Source organism: Zea mays, chromosome 7 (assembly GCF_902167145.1).
Source record: "Zea mays cultivar B73 chromosome 7, Zm-B73-REFERENCE-NAM-5.0, whole genome shotgun sequence".
In the NCBI taxonomy this organism is placed as follows: domain Eukaryota; kingdom Viridiplantae; phylum Streptophyta; class Magnoliopsida; order Poales; family Poaceae; genus Zea; species Zea mays.
In genome coordinates this window covers 125395043-125410878 of record NC_050102.1, presented here as the reverse complement: position 1 = coordinate 125410878, position 15836 = coordinate 125395043, and the positions used below count along the sequence as shown (strand labels likewise).

At 42.0% G+C, this 15836-nt stretch overlaps 1 protein-coding gene across 1 annotated transcript; it reads right to left on the bottom strand.

Moving 5' to 3' along the window:
* Positions 1–9404: 9404 nt before the first annotated feature.
* On the bottom strand, positions 9405–10521 carry gz50 (glutelin). Its single transcript, NM_001111583.2, has one exon. The coding sequence runs from the start codon at positions 10447–10449 to the stop codon at positions 9523–9525; it is 927 nt and encodes a 308-aa protein (NP_001105053.2). The 5' UTR covers positions 10450–10521; the 3' UTR covers positions 9405–9522.
* Between the last annotated feature and the right edge of the window lie 5315 nt (positions 10522–15836).

Here is a 15836-nt window from a genome sequence, read left to right as displayed (position 1 = left end):
TTCTAAAACACTGATACAGTCTTCAGTTGCTCGGTGTTACCTCTAAAACGCCGACACCGTCTACAAGTTACTCGGCAGCTATTTCTGGAAGCATCAGTTTGATCCCCAAGTTATTCATCTACTGTCTCAAAGGAATCAGTTTTACAAACAAGCAAGACGAGTTATCAAGGAGAAGCCGACATCATTCTTTCATTAAAAGGGAAGATAACAAACTTACAAATCAACTCTTTACGAGTTGATACTTCCCTACTATTACTACATTACATTACTACTACTACTACACTACGCTATACTACTCTACATTACTACTACATTAGTCTAACTATACTATACTAATATCTAAAAGACCAGTGGCATCTAGCCACTGGCCCTGTTGCTGCCGCCGCCGCCGCCGCCCTTGGTGCTGCCCCTGCTGCTGCCGCCCCGATTGCTGCCCCTGCTGCCGCCGCCGTCACCGTCCTTGCTGCCGCCGCCGCTGCCCCTGCCACTGCCGCTGCCGTCACCGTCACCGTCGCCATCGTCATCGTCGTCGTCGTCGTCGTCGTCGTCCTCGTCCTCGCCATCGCCGTCCGAGTCCTCCTCATCCGAGGAGTACTCCGACTCATCCGAGCCCTCGAGCCCGGAGCGCTCGACGGCCCGGATGTACGTCCAGACCTCCGCCGCAAGCCCCTGGGAGTCGTCTGAGTCGTCAGACGACTCACGCAGGGGGACGGGAGCCGGAGACCCCTCAGACTCAGAGGAGAACTCCTCCTCTGAGTACTCCGAGTCACCAAACTCCTCCGACGGAGGAGTTGGCTCACGCTTGCGCTTGTTGTTCTTGCCCATGGTGGAAGCAGAAGGGAAAGAAGAGAGGGAAGCAGCAGAGAACGGCGAAGGATGTGGAAAAGCCAAAGGGACAACGACGTTATTTATATAAGGAGAAGGCAACCGCTCACCTCCAACCGCGGTCACTAAACAGTCGCAAAGCATTCAATAAGCACTTCAACCCGTCTGAAGACACGTCAGGCGGCTGACGCCGTTTCACGCAACACAACACCCATTGGGACTCCAGTCAACAGCGAGGAGGATATGATTACACTCGCCGTCACATCACATTACTACTCAGAAGCAGCCGGCTAAAACACTCAGCGTACCAAGCCGTCCCTTGCCCACACCCATTGGGGGGGGACGCCCAGGAATTATTAGTATATTTTTTAAAACGGTCACATCTGTGCAGGGCGCGCAGTGAATACCTCAAGACAAAAATGAGATATCAGTAAGGATCAGAGGAAAGCCAAATATAGCCAGTGAAGTACAAAATATGGCCGACAGAAGCGACGTGAAGACTAGACAGAGAACGTCCATCAAACGTCCAATCAGTCGCAGAGCAAATAAATTGCACTACCTAGCAAGATATGGATGGATTGCAAACTCGGCTGCTAAAGACAAAATATATGCTGACCTCTGAAGCAAAATATTGGTGACATAATGCTGACCTCCAAAGCATAATGCGAATAGCTTCATGCCAATTTCTACAAACAGAAAGGATAATTTTCAGCAAGGAGACACGAAAGGAAGACCTTCGAATGGATTATCCTCAAAAATCCATTTGAAGGTCAGGGGCTACACCCATTGGGTGCACCTCCGGTGCACCCCATGGATTATCATTCCAAGCCAAGATAGCGCCGACTTCTAAGGCGTGGGACAAGATTAAAAGGCCAACCCTCAACCAAAATGCAGGAGCACAAATGGAGATAATTTCTGGGGAAGACCTTCGAGCAGATTATTTTCTAAAATCTACTCGAAGCTCGGGGGCTACACCCATTGGGTGCACCTCCGGTGCACCCAATGAAGTTCAGAATCCAGCAAATTGAAATGCCGACCTCTAAGGCACAAGCATGAAACTAAGCTTCGGTCAACGAGTGATCAAAGCCGGAGAAGACGACAGGAAGTCATTTTCTTCAAATCACCTACAAGCTAGACCTGGGATCTTTGGGCTGATTACCTCTAAATTAACCCAAAGATCGGGGGCTTGTGGGGGATAGATATCCCCCGGGTCCACTAAAAGAGTAAAAGACCTCACGAAAGGCCCAAGGGCCCAATAAATCGTAAGGTCATTCTTTCGTGGGCCTGGGGAGAGACAACCAGCAGAGCAGATCGACATGAGGCCGGATTGGTGCAAACCCGGACGACCCACAACGTCGAGCGAGTGACCACAACAGAGGTCCGACTCTCCCGCGCTGGAGCCCCCATGCAACGGAGCCATGCGAGGATAAGTCGGCAGGATTACATGGAGATAAACTCAAGCAGTTCACTATCTTCTAGCTACTCGTTGTTATCATATCCACATGTATTGCCCCACGGTCGAGTATATAAGGCCTAGGGGCACCCCTTCAGAACGATCGACCCTATTACTTAGCCACCCACGTCAACTCTCTGTATTCTCAATCCAGAGAGCTCTCTTGTAACCACATTCACCAAGCATACTCACCAGGACGTAGGGTGTTACGCATCTCTAAGCGGCCCGAACCTATAAACCTTGTCCACTGTTCCTCGTGCAATCGGCACGAACCATTTTGCTACAATTGTTGACACCGTCCTACTCCTAAAAACACCTTGAGGGGCAACCCCGGGTGTGCGGTCGGACCCAAAACACCGACACTAGGTGTGAAGTCTTTTGCTCTTGCAATGAATGAGATGTTTGGAATGTTTGGATGGTTATGAATGAGGTGGTTGGGGGTATTTATAGCCCCAACCACTTCCATAGCCGTTGGTGAAGGCTGCTGGTGATGGGCGCACCGGACAGTCCGGTGCGCCACCGGACACGCACTGTGCACTGTCCGGTGCACGCCACGTCAGCGTATCCGTTAGGGTTCGGAGCGGTTGACCGTTGGAGCGCCTTGTCATCTAGCTACACCGGACAGTCCGGTGCTCTCTGACTTTGCTGCTCTGACTTCTGTGGAGGTACTGTAGCGTACTGTTCATCTGCGCAGAGTCGACCGTTGGCACAGAGAGCCGTTGCTCCACTGGCTCACCGGACAGTCCGGTGATTTATAGCGGAGCGCGCCCTGGAATTCCCGAGAGTGGCTGGTTCATCACTGTACGGCCTGGTGCACCAGACGCGGTCCGGTGCACACCGGACACTGTCTGGTATGCATTTTTCAGCACACTGTAGTTCTTTGCTCCTTTTTTGATCGTGTCCCTAACCGAATTTCTTTATTGGTCTTTGTTGAACCTTATGCACCTGAGATGAATAATATCTAGACAAACTAGTTAGTCCATGTGTTTGTGTTGATCATCAACCACTAAAATTAATTATAGGAAATGGTTAACCCAATTTCCCTTTCACACAATAATCTTATCATGAACAATAATTAAGCTACAACAATAATGGAATATGATCATAATAATATTAAACCCCAAAACCAGGTAGAGCAATATCAATACTACCTAATAGTTCATTTGTTTGCAAGGGATAGGGTAAAAAAACTAGGTTAACCTATTAGGTCTCATCAAATTAATCTGAGCATGTCACAATGATTAATAAGAACATTAATAGATAAAGAAAAGTGATCACACACAACTTGCCTTTTTGGAAGCACGTGGGCCTCACACGGTGGTGAACGAGCACGGCAACACACAGACGTGAGGAGGCTAGCATGCGAGGCCCGAGTGCGGAGTGCCAGCGACAGCAAGGCGAGGTGAATACTAGGTTGGCTGCAGGATAATGTGAATGGGCTGCGGTTCCAGCCCACGTTCAGGTAAGCTCCCATGTCCCTTTTCATTTATTTTTTTTCTATTTCTTATTTTTATTTATTTTCTAGTGTTTCAAATTTGATTCCAATAAAATTCTCGTTTGGACTCACCAAACCTCATGCAACAAACAAATAAATATCCAGCATGTTAATGCAAAGGTTTTATTGTATTTATATTAATTACTTATCTAATTGTTTCAACCAAAATCCACTTACACATATTTTAATCGGATAACTCTTTTGAATTCATATTCTAATTAAAAGTATATTCCAAACAAAATTCAATATTCATTACTTCTTTTCTTTAGGAGAAGTTAGTATGCAATCTTCATCTTGGTTCGAATGATCTAAAAAGAGTGCTTTAATTATGCAATGAAGGAAATAATATATAGACTGAAAATCTTTCTTTTAATTATTGTTCCAACTTTTTAGTTTTAAGTTTTGGATCTAAGTTTTGAACTACCAAAGTTTCAACATTACTATTTATTTACTTTAGGAAAATACACTTCATAAAGAAATGAATCTATTATTAAAAGCCATTTTAACTTAATCTTTCGGGGAAAACGTTTATAAATCTCATAATAGAATTTTGAGTGTTACAAATCCTACCCCCTTAAAAATAATCGAGTCCTCGAGATTAGTAAGCAAAGTGATGTAGTAAGTTTTGTTTTGTAATTAGCTTTTAATTGATTTAAAACTCGAAAGCTTTCTATTGTCATCATTTTATTGTTTGAGTTCTTAACAATTAGTAAGAAGGGAACTAGGAAAGCATGGGTACATTACTTTTTAGTTATTAGATAGAAGTAGAGAAGGTTTGGTGTAAGAGAAGAGGTAAGAGCATGTAAAGTTTCCATTACAGATGGTGCTTTCTAACTCGTTTGGGGATGTGTTTGACTCCTTCGAAGACTTGAGTTGGTGCTTATCCTTCCTTGACGATGTTGATTTCTTCTTTTCTCTAGTCTTGGTGCTTCCATTCGAGCTAGGGATCTTCAGTCTTGGTGGTTTTTGGGACATATAGTTAAGATAGCTAGGGTACCTGAGGTGGGTAGGTAAAACATGTTCTACTTTTTTACTTTTAGGTTGAGATAGGTGAATTTAGGCAATCCATCAGGTAGGTTGGGTTGTTGTTCATGGCCAAGTTGGTTTAAGGCACCAATTTAGGTTAAAACATGTTTATAGGAGTAGGGTCTAATCTATTTCATCAGTATTAACTAACATGTTTTAAGTAATTAACATTAGATTAGATCATAATAGATTAGATGGGATCTGGATTAGATTGGTATGACTAGATTTAGACTGGATAAGATCCAATTAATTTGGATTAGATCATGGTTGTCATTCTAGGATGGGGTAACAAAGTTGTTAGGATAAGATGAAAGGATGAGATAAAGTATTTTAAGATAAAATGGATCTACTAAGCTAGATATGTTTTAATGGGGAATAATCTAAGTTGATTAGTTATCTTGAAAACATATCTTTATGCCTAATTATATATGCAGATGCAATTGCGGACATTACTCCACAACTCATCACACTCAATCAAAGAACCAAATCAGACAGGTATCATAGGAACAACCATTCAAGTGCAAATGTACCTATAAAAATAGTTTTTTCTAGGATTAGGTGTCCTATTCCTAAGGCTCACTTTAGGTACCGGATTCCAAGGTGTGAAATCCTCTTTTGGTTTCAAGAAAGAAAAGGTAAAAGTAATCAGAGTAAAGCAACAATAGATGAGAAGAGATTAAGGGAAGTTTAGAAAGAATCAAAGTAGCAAAGGTAAGTAGGTAATGGTTTGATCAGGTCTATCGAAGTTACGTCCTACAGTCAACATGGCTTTGATACCATTTCTATCACACCCGGATTTAAGGGCAAACCCAGGCGCGAATCAAATGTGTGCTATGATCAAGTCTCACATATATGATGACTCATTATACAAAAATCAATGTCACATCTTTATTACTTAATAGGATTTCTGTACAAAATAACTAAATAATTACATCATATGAGGACAACGATCCTCCGCAACCATAGTTGACTGGGAGACGACGGCCTAGACCTCTCACAAACTCATAGCGACATCCTTCTTTCTCCTTATCTTGCGGTACTTGTCCTTGACCTGGGGGTGTGAGTACAACAAGGGTGAGCTCACATATGTTCATCGCTCAACAAGTTGTGGGGAATAATGTGCATGAGCTCACTTACGGTGGGGGCTCTTATGAAGTTTAAGGTTTACCAAAGAAGATGGTTAAGGCTGAACATTGCTTTTAATAAGTTGTTCAAAGTTTTATTAGCAGTTACTAAGTATAAGTAGATACCATCCTAGTTAAATAAGAGATCACAATTAATAATAAATCCCACAATGCAATGCAAATGACATATTAAGTTAAATTTCATAAGTTACTCATGTGAATGTTCGAGCCGCTCTTGACCGTGAGCACGACTGATATACCAGATTTACACTATAGAGAGGTTGCACATCTTTACCCACAAGTCGTGTTACCCATTTGCCATAGGGTCATAAATCCCATACATCTCTTCTTAGGAGACGAGGCAGGGTAGCACTACGAGGCCTTTACAAAGTTCTACTAGCTTCAGAAAACCCGCTACGGTGTTTGAGAAGGGCGATATAGGAATCCCTCATTCCTAAACTCATCGCAGCATGATCGACCCGAGAACCTCCATATACCGGCAGCTCCTCTACTGCCCTTGCCCATTTCGGGTAAGGTAGTCCACCACTAGCTTTCCTAATTAGTCAGCCAAGGACGTTCCATACTACTCTTGTGGTAGCACTATTTTCCCGGGTGGTTCTCTATGTTCAAATTAACACAATAATCTTACCATGAACAATAATTAAACCATAATAATAATGGAACATGATCATAATAAAATTAATCTCAAAACTAGGTAGAGAAATAACAAGACTACCCAATAGTTCATTTTTTGCAAGGGGTAAGGTAAACAAACTAGGATAACCTATTAGGTCCCATAAAATTAACTTAAGTATGTCAGAGTGATTAACAGGAACATTATTAGGTAAAGAGTGGTCAAGGGCACAACTTGCTATTTTGGTGCAACTCCGGGTACTTCTCCAATTTGGTCTTTAGATTCCACGTGACCTCGCTTCTACTCGTAGCATTACATATAGATAGACAATGAATAGGTAAAATAATATTACACCAAACATGAGAACAAACTACATAAGAATATTCTACGCGTCGCTACGAGATCGTAGGTTCGAGAACCACTAAAATCAGAGTTATGGTAAAAAAGATATGGTTATCTAAAGGTTTAGGTAATCAAATAGTAAAATATATTCTATGATAATTAATACACTTCATATGATAACTAATTCATTTTATTCTAAGTTATAACCTGATTATAGATTATATTTTAGTGAGTTCATAATTATGGACAGATTTATCTTTGATTAGCAAGATTAATCTACTAATTATAGGTTAAATAAATTTCCAATAAAAGTATGTGATATGTTACAACTAATAGTGTTACTGCATATGCAATATTATTACGAACCTAACACAACTTGAATGGATTAAAACAGAGTTAATATACGAAAGTTATGTGTTAAATAAGTTTTAGGTCATTTTAATATTTATTTTTGCACTTAACATAGATTCCAGGGCTAAATTGCAAATACGAGGGACCTTGATGTATTTATTTTACACAGACCATGGACTGCGAGTTGATTTCAATAATCTTCAGGGTTTCTTTTGCAAACTATCGCGCGTGAAGGGGTAAAGATAAAGCTGAGATGTCTGATCTTGTTTCGGTGGTCCAGATTAGATCAATCATTAAAGCGAATCAGTATACTACACTAGCCATTGGATCTAGGATCCAAAGTCCTCACGTGACGACGCCTCCCACATGTGTCAGCCCTCGGATAACCGATCTATGGCTCAGATCGGATCCACGAAGGGGTACACCCCTGATCTAATTGTAACCATTACGCCACCGATCAACGACAGACGTGCCTTCTTCTCCCTTCCAGCGACCTATTACGGTAGAGCAGCGCCTCCACGGTGGAGCCGTCGCCGGAGAGACCCGATTGGCTTCTACCTTGTCCTAACGTCAATATCCTTGATGCTTTTACGATGAGAAGGCCATGGCGAATACTATAGAAAGGTACTTAGGATGCTCTGAGCAGTGAAGAGGCTCGCCCACGAGCAAGGCGGATCCGTGGCATCACCATGTCGTTGGCGAGGAATTATGCGCACTCCAATTGGTGTCCGTGTATGTGCAGACCCAGCGCACGAGAGGCGTGATTCGGTGAACCCTTCTGACCACCACATGGGCTCTAGGTGGGGGTGAAGCTTGATGTCACCAGTGCCATTGGTTCTCTTCCCCTTCTCGTCTTTTGCTCATTCGACGTGGTGGCTCTGGTTGCGGTGTAATCCTGAGGACCGACGTCTAGTGCTTCCTATATATACACCTAGAACCGGGTGGAAGGGGCAGAGGGATTCGTCCCACATGCGCTCGATTGGCGAGATGTCTCAGTCGTCTTTTGCGCAATCTATTGCAATGCAACAAAACACGGTGGCTATGGTCTAGGGAAAAAATCTGTCATGTGGGCCCCACACGACGGTGACCGAGCAAGCCAGCGCACGGACAAGGAGGCTAGCATGCGGGGACCGAGTGCCAATGATAGCAAGGCGCGGTGAAGACTAGGCTGGCTGCGAGATAATGTGAGTGGGCCACGGTTCCGGCCTAGGTTCAGGTAAGCTCCCATGTCCCTTTTATTTATTTATTTTCTATTTCTTATTTTCATTTATTTTTTATAATGTTTCAAATTTTATTCCAATAAAATTCTAGTTTTGACTTACAAAACCTCGTGCAACAAACAAATAAATATCCAGCATGTTAATGCAAAGATTTTATTATATTTATATTAATTACTTATTTATCTAATTATTTCAACCAAAATCCACTTACACACATATTTCAATAGGATCAATCTTTTGAATTCATATTCTAATTAAAAGTATATTCCAAAAAATCAGTATTCATTACTTCTTTTCTTTAGGAGAAGTTAGTATGTAATCTTCATATTGGTTCAAATGTTCTAGAAAGAGTGCTTTAATTATACAACAATGAAGGAAATAATAATTGGATTGAAAGTCTTTCTTTTAATTATTGTTCCAACTTTTTAGTTTTAAGTTTTGGATCTAAGTTTTGAACTACAAAACTTTTAACATTACATTTTATTTACTTTAGGAAAACACACTTCATAGATAAAGGAATCTATTATTAAAAGCCATTTAACTTAATATTTCGGGGAAAACGTTTATAAATCTCATAATCGAATTTTGGGTGTTACACTTTACAAGTGTGAGAATGGGGGTGAGAGTGAGCTTGAAAACCCAAAATAGAAGCACAAGAACTTGCAAGACTCAAGAACACAAGGCATTAAGTATCTCTCACCTACAAGTGTGAGAATGGGGGTGAGAGTGTAGCTCTTGTGTATTTAATGTGCTGATTGGGATAATAACAATGTGATAATAACAATCCCCTCCTCATACCTAAGTTTTGAGTGTAGCCATATGTTTGTGTAATTGTGATTAACCATGGGATAATAACAATCCCCTCCTCATCCCTAACCAAAATGTGGGTAGGATGAACAAGACATGCTAGTTTTAGTTCACACAAGGGTTTAGTAGCATTATAATTACAATTAGTATTCTTATTCAAATATCATAGTACAAACATCATAATGTATGGTACTTTATTGCTTAACACCGTTATATGAGTATAACGGCTAGGTAGACACAATTCTTCAATTGCAAACACCACTAATGTCATTGCTGCTGCATGGATTATTTTGGTAGTATGAGTGGTACAAGCCGCACATTGATGGTAGGTATTGTGCTGCTGTCAAGATTGCCACCGCACTTTGAGTAGCTTGTTGAGATCCACATAACTCACATGGTTGTTGTTGTTGCTCCTCCTGGATTATGGATTGAACCATGTTGTAGATTGCTTGGTGAATGTATTGTGGCTCAATCTGCCTAAGATCATGACAACATTGTTGCTGCAATACCTGGCAGCTACTTGGTTGTATCAAACGTGATTGGAGAAAAGGCATTACCAAAGGGCTGCACTGCTGCCTTAGGAATTCATGACAATTTTTTAGATTTGAGCTACTGCTATAGTAGTTATAGCTGCACCTTGTAGTCTGTTGCTGCTCCTGGCAATGACATTGTTGCTGTTGTGATTTTTCCTGGCCCTGCTGATATTGCTGAGGCTGTTGTGGTTGTTGCTGCTTGTCATGACCCTGGAATTGTTGTTGATGTTGTTGCTCATGGCTCTGTCCTTGGTGTTGCTCATGGCTCTGTTCGTGTTGTTGCACATGGCCTTGTGATTGTTGGTGATGTTGTTGTTGGCCTTCACATTGATGTTGTTGTTGGTGCTGTTGTTGTTGTTGTTGTTGTTGGTGCTGCGGTTGTTGTTGTTGTTGTTGAACATGAACTTCTTGTTGTTGCTGATGTTTTTGTGGTTGCATGTGAACTTGTTGTTGTTGGTGTTGCTGCTGCTGGTGATGTTGTGGTGGTGGTTGATGTTGTTGTTTTTGTGGATGATGTTGTTGTGGATGATGTTGCTGCTCATGGCTTTGTTGTTGACCACAGCTGCAGCCGCCTGTCTGTGTACAAGAAACACTTGATACTAAAGCAATGAAAGCAAGAACCACAAGCACCAGCTTCATGGTTTTTGGAGTTAGATAATTGATGTTGCAGATTTGATTTGGTGCCTATACTACTAAGATGAATGATGATTGATGGTACTGATAGAAGGATGTTTTGTGATGCATGAGTGCAAATACATATGAGGGTTACTTATAGCTTTGTTGGCACAATTTCTTGCATTTATGGGATGTCAATGCTTGTATGATACCACATTGATAAACATTTGTTGGATAATGTGACTCATCACTCACTTTACGTATAGGTTAATGGTTGATGTGGATTTTTGGACCTTTGTGCAACTTTTTTTTGTTTTGTGTTGGATTAGGAAGTATAATAAGCTTCACTTTACATGTCAAGTATTATTGTCCTTTTCTTGCTTTGTATGAAACTAACTTTGTAATATTGTGTTACTTGTTTGTAATGTTGCATGAGTTGTTGAAACGCGACGAATCGATATACAACTTGTGACAACTAGCTAGTTTTGCGTACATGCAAAGGATTTGCATACCATTGCTCTCAAGTAATTTAAAGGTAATGTCATGTGTGTTGTTAAAAGAACATCCATTATGGATAAAGCTTAGATGGTTTTGCTTTATATGTCATAAATAGTTGTGGTAGTCCCACTAGGGATGACAACCCTATCAAGTAGATGTAATCCACCACACTTGGATAAGTGTTTTTGTATAGCTTTTGGTAGTGTGATACCAACTTTGCTTTTCTTAACCTATCCACCCACATCAATAAGTGCAAAGTATTTGCTTTTCTGAAGTGCTAGAATATTAGTTTAATTAAGTCAAGCTAAGTTATCATTAGTTTCTTTTAGATCTCAGGTTAGAGTTGTACAAGGTGATGGGAATGGGGTTACCCAAGATAACTTTCAATTACACACATGATCTGACTTGATGGGAATTGGGTTCTTGGTCTTCCATTAGGTGAATATAACTTTCAATTTGGTAGAGAATCAACACACACAAGCTAGTTTCGATCACAAAGAACTGAACCCTGCAATCATAGCACACATCTTCTCTAGTTATGAACCATGCCTGCTTGGTTAATTATAAGTGCAATCAACCTTAACTGAGGGTTTTGGTGATTAAATGACAAAACAAACAGAGATTCTAACAAGTATGCTCCTAGCATGTATACAGTTATTCTACAGATAGGAGAAGCACAGATCATATACGTACGCAAATGTAAAAGCACAACAGATTAAAATTCTACATCATATAGCGTGCTCCAAGTGCTTGGGAACAACGACAATTTACATTTTACAATTCTTGAGTCATAGGAATCGCCGTTCAATTAAGAGGGATCTGCAATGGTTAAGCAAGTAAATGCGATGAGCTTAGTCCAAACCTTTTTTAAAACCTCTAAGAAAATATTTTACAAGATCATTAATGCTCTTGGAAAAACCACTTTCACTCCCCACTAAGATTTCCCCTTGGTTCACCTCAGTTTTCTCAAAATCTGTTCATCAGTTTCAAAAATCGGTTCAACCGGACCTAAAACCGGTTCAACCGGTTTTTGCACTGTTCCCTCTGTCACTTTCTGACCTGCCAGTCTACCAGTCAATCCTGTCAAAAAAAGTCATGTGCAGACTTTTTGAAAACCGGTTCAACCGAATTTTAGCCCGGCTCAACCGAATTTGGGGCCGGTCGAGTCTCCGACTCAGTCGCTTAGTGAACCGAAAACTCCTTGGTGGAAATCGGTTCAACCGGATTAAGAACCGGTTCAACCGGTTTTCAATCAACTTTTCCCAACGACTGCTAGCTTTTGGGGGATCCTTTATATACCCCTCACACTCTCTCTCTTCATTCACTTCAGCCCTCTCCACGAATTCTTGGCTGACCAACCTTCAAACAAGAACATTCAATTCACCTCTCACACCCGAAATCACATCTCCTTCAATTGTTTGAAGGACCCTTGGTGTGTGGTGAAGTCGATCTAACTCGCTGTTGATTTCATCTCGATTCTCCCATTCTCTTCATCTCTTGAGCTCATTGCAAACTTGAATCTTGTGCGGATTTGTTACTCTTGGAACCTTGTGTTCCTTGACGGATAGAGGTTGCTTGGGAGTCTCCAAATTTGTGGATGACCCCCAAGAAGTTTGTATCACCTGCTCGTTGAGCTAATTTGAGAAGAGATTGCCTTGACCTTGGTGGTCGGCTTGTGGAGGATTAGGGTTGGAAAAGACTCGACCCTTTGTGGGCTCCTCAATGAGGAGTAGGACACCTTTGTGGTGGTTGCCGAACCTCAGGTTAAATTGTGTGTTCTTGTGTGTTCTTGATAAGTGCTTTAAATTGTTGGTTAGTTCATATTCGATTATATTGTGTGCAAATCGTGTGAAACCAATTCACACCGATTTGTCACCTATTCGAGTGGATTTTCTCTAGGGCAAGTCTTAAGCAAAATTTCTCATTACTTTGTCACACTTGTTTAACTGTTTATCTAATCTAAGTTGAGTAGGTTCAAACTTGTTCAGCTGTAAACAAAATCAGCTGAACCAGTTTGCACCAATGCAACTTGAATTTAACATTATCTCGAAGTTTTTAGTGAAAAAATTCAGGTGTAGCCTATTCACCCCTCTAGGCTACTTTCAATTGGTATCAAAGCTTCGTACCTCGTTTTACGCTTAACCGCGTGAGGAAACGATCATGTCTACTCAAAGGGACCATGTGGATCCTCTTCTCGAGGAAATCCCCGTCACATCTTCCGGTGAGGAAATAGACCCCAAGGTCCTCGACCTTGCCATGAAGATAGCCGAGAAGATGTTTCTCAAAATGAAAGAGGAAGATGCTAAGAAAAGGGCCGAAGAAGAAGAATCAAGAAGAAAGGTTGAAGAAGACAAAGGAAAGGGAAAAATCAAATACAATGATGATTTGGTAGAACTTTTGGTGTCAAGGGTGATGAGCAAGGTAAGTCTCACCCCCGAAGGATCATCCACCAAAAGTAAAGGTAACAAGTTTAATAAAGTTCAATTTGATTATTCTAGAAATTTTATTCCCAACTTCTCTTCCGCCCCACTTGGAAAGTTACCAACTCTTAGTGAGTTGAACTATGACGAGTGGGCCGATAAGATGAAGTCGCATCTAATCGGTGTACATCCTAGTCTTTGGAAGATTGTCAATATAGGTATGTATAAGCCCGCCCAAGGAGAAGAGATGACTCCGAAAATGATGCAAGAAGTTCACCGCAATGCTCAAGCGGTGAGCATAATAAAAGGAAGCCTTTGTCCGGAAGAGTACCGGAAAGTCCAAGGAAGAGAGGTTGCTCGTGACATTTGGAACATTCTCAAAATGTCACATGAAGGAGACCCCAAAGCTAAGAGATATAGAATTGAAGCTTTGGAGAGTGAGCTTGCACGATATGATTGGACTAAGGGTGAGTCACTTCAATCACTCTTTGACCGGCTAATGGTGTTGGTCAACAAAATAAGAGTGCTTGGAAGTGAAGATTGGAGTGACTCCAAGGTCACTAGACTATTTATGAGAGCATACAAAGAAAAGGATAAGAGTCTAGCAAGAATGATAAGGGACCCTGATGACTATGAGGAAATGACACCTCGCCAACTATTTGCAAAGATTCAACAACATGAGTCTGAAGAAGCCCCAATCAAGACAAGAGACACTCATGCCTTGATCTCAAATGAACAAGATTCCTCCAAGAAGAACAAAGATCACAAGACAAAGAAAGTGGTCGAAACATCAAGTGATGAAGATAGTTCAAGTGATGAAGACACAACTATGTTCATCAAAACCTTCAAGAAGTTTGTGAGGAAAAATTGACAAGTATCAAAGAAAAGGAAAGAAGAGGGCATGTTATGAATGTGGCCAAACCGGTCATTTCATAGCGGATCGTCCAAACAAAAAGGAACAAGAAGCCAAGAAGGAATACAAAAAGGATAAGTTCAAAAAGGGGGGCAAGAACAAGGGATACTTCAAGAAGAAGAAGTATGGCCAAGCTCACATAGGTGAAGAGTGGAACTTCGACGAAGAGAGTTCAAGCTCAAAGGAAGAAGAAGAGGTGGCTAATGTCGCCATTGAAAGGGAAATGCACCCTTGGGCCATTTCTATAATGTTTTGGTGTTTAAATGCCCAACACGATTGATTAAGTTCTTATGTGATAAATAAAGATAAATGCAAATCATATTACAAGGTATGTTTCTAGGCTTAGTACATTGTTTTTTAATACTAATGTGTTTGTCTAAGTGCTAGAAATAGTGACAAAAGGAGAAAAGAAATGGGAAAGAGTTGGCTGTGTGCAGCTAACTCCAGCTCAGCCTGGCACACCGGACTGTCCAGTGGTGCACCAGACAGTGTTCGGTGCCCCAGGCTGGCCGACGGTGAACCAGCTACTCTCGGGAATCGACGGAGTTGTACGGCTATAAATCACCGGACTGTCCGGTGGTGCACTGGACTGTCCGGTGAGTCAACCACGATGAACTCGCCGCTCTCAGGAAATGGAAAAGGCGACGTGGCTAAAATTCACCAGACTGTCCGGTGGTGCACGAGACTGTCCGGTGAGCCAACGGTCGCCAGCGCCAACGGTCAGCCACGCAATCTGCAGGCGACACATGGACTCCTCCAACGGTCAGTTGGTGCACCAGACTGTCCAGTGTGCACCAGACAGTGTCCGGTGCGCCAACGGGCCCGGAGGAGCAACGGTCGGATGTGCTCGATATGGAAGGAGATCGTGCACCGGACAGCTATAGGTCCTGTCCGGTGGTGCACCGAATTGTCCAGTGCACCACTCGACAGAAGGCAAGATTGGCCTTCCAAATTGATCTCCAACGGCTCCTAGCTGCCTTGGGGCTATAAAAGGGACCCCTAGGCGCATGGAGCATTACACCAAGCTTTCAAGAAACATTCTAAGACTCCCAGACTCCGACTCCACGCATTTGATTCTCTGTGTTAGTGATTTGAGCTCCATTTGATTTGCGAACTCCGTGTGTTGTGTTTCGAGCTCAAGTCGTGACTTGTGTGCGTGGGTGTGCTGCGGATTTGAGTCTTGCGTGTGTTGCTCTCCCCAACCTTACTCTGTGCTTTCTTTGTGATCTCCATTGTAAGGGCGAGAGACTCCAAACTGTGGAGATTCCTCGCACATGGGAAAAGACTCTAAAGGAAAAGCCAGTGGTATTCAAGTTGATCATCGGATCATTTGAAAGGGGTTGAGTGCAACCCTTGTCCATTGGGACGCCACAACGTGGAAGTAGGCAAGTGTTACTTGGCCGAACCACAGGATAAAAATAGTGTGTCTCTTGTGTTGCTTTCTCTGTGATTGTTGTGTTCACAAGAACTCGCTTCAAAGCTACTTAGTCGCACTAACTCTCTAATAAACTAAGTCTTGTGGCTATTTAGTGTTTGATTTTACAGGATCACCTATTCACCCCGCTCTAGGTGCTCTCAAT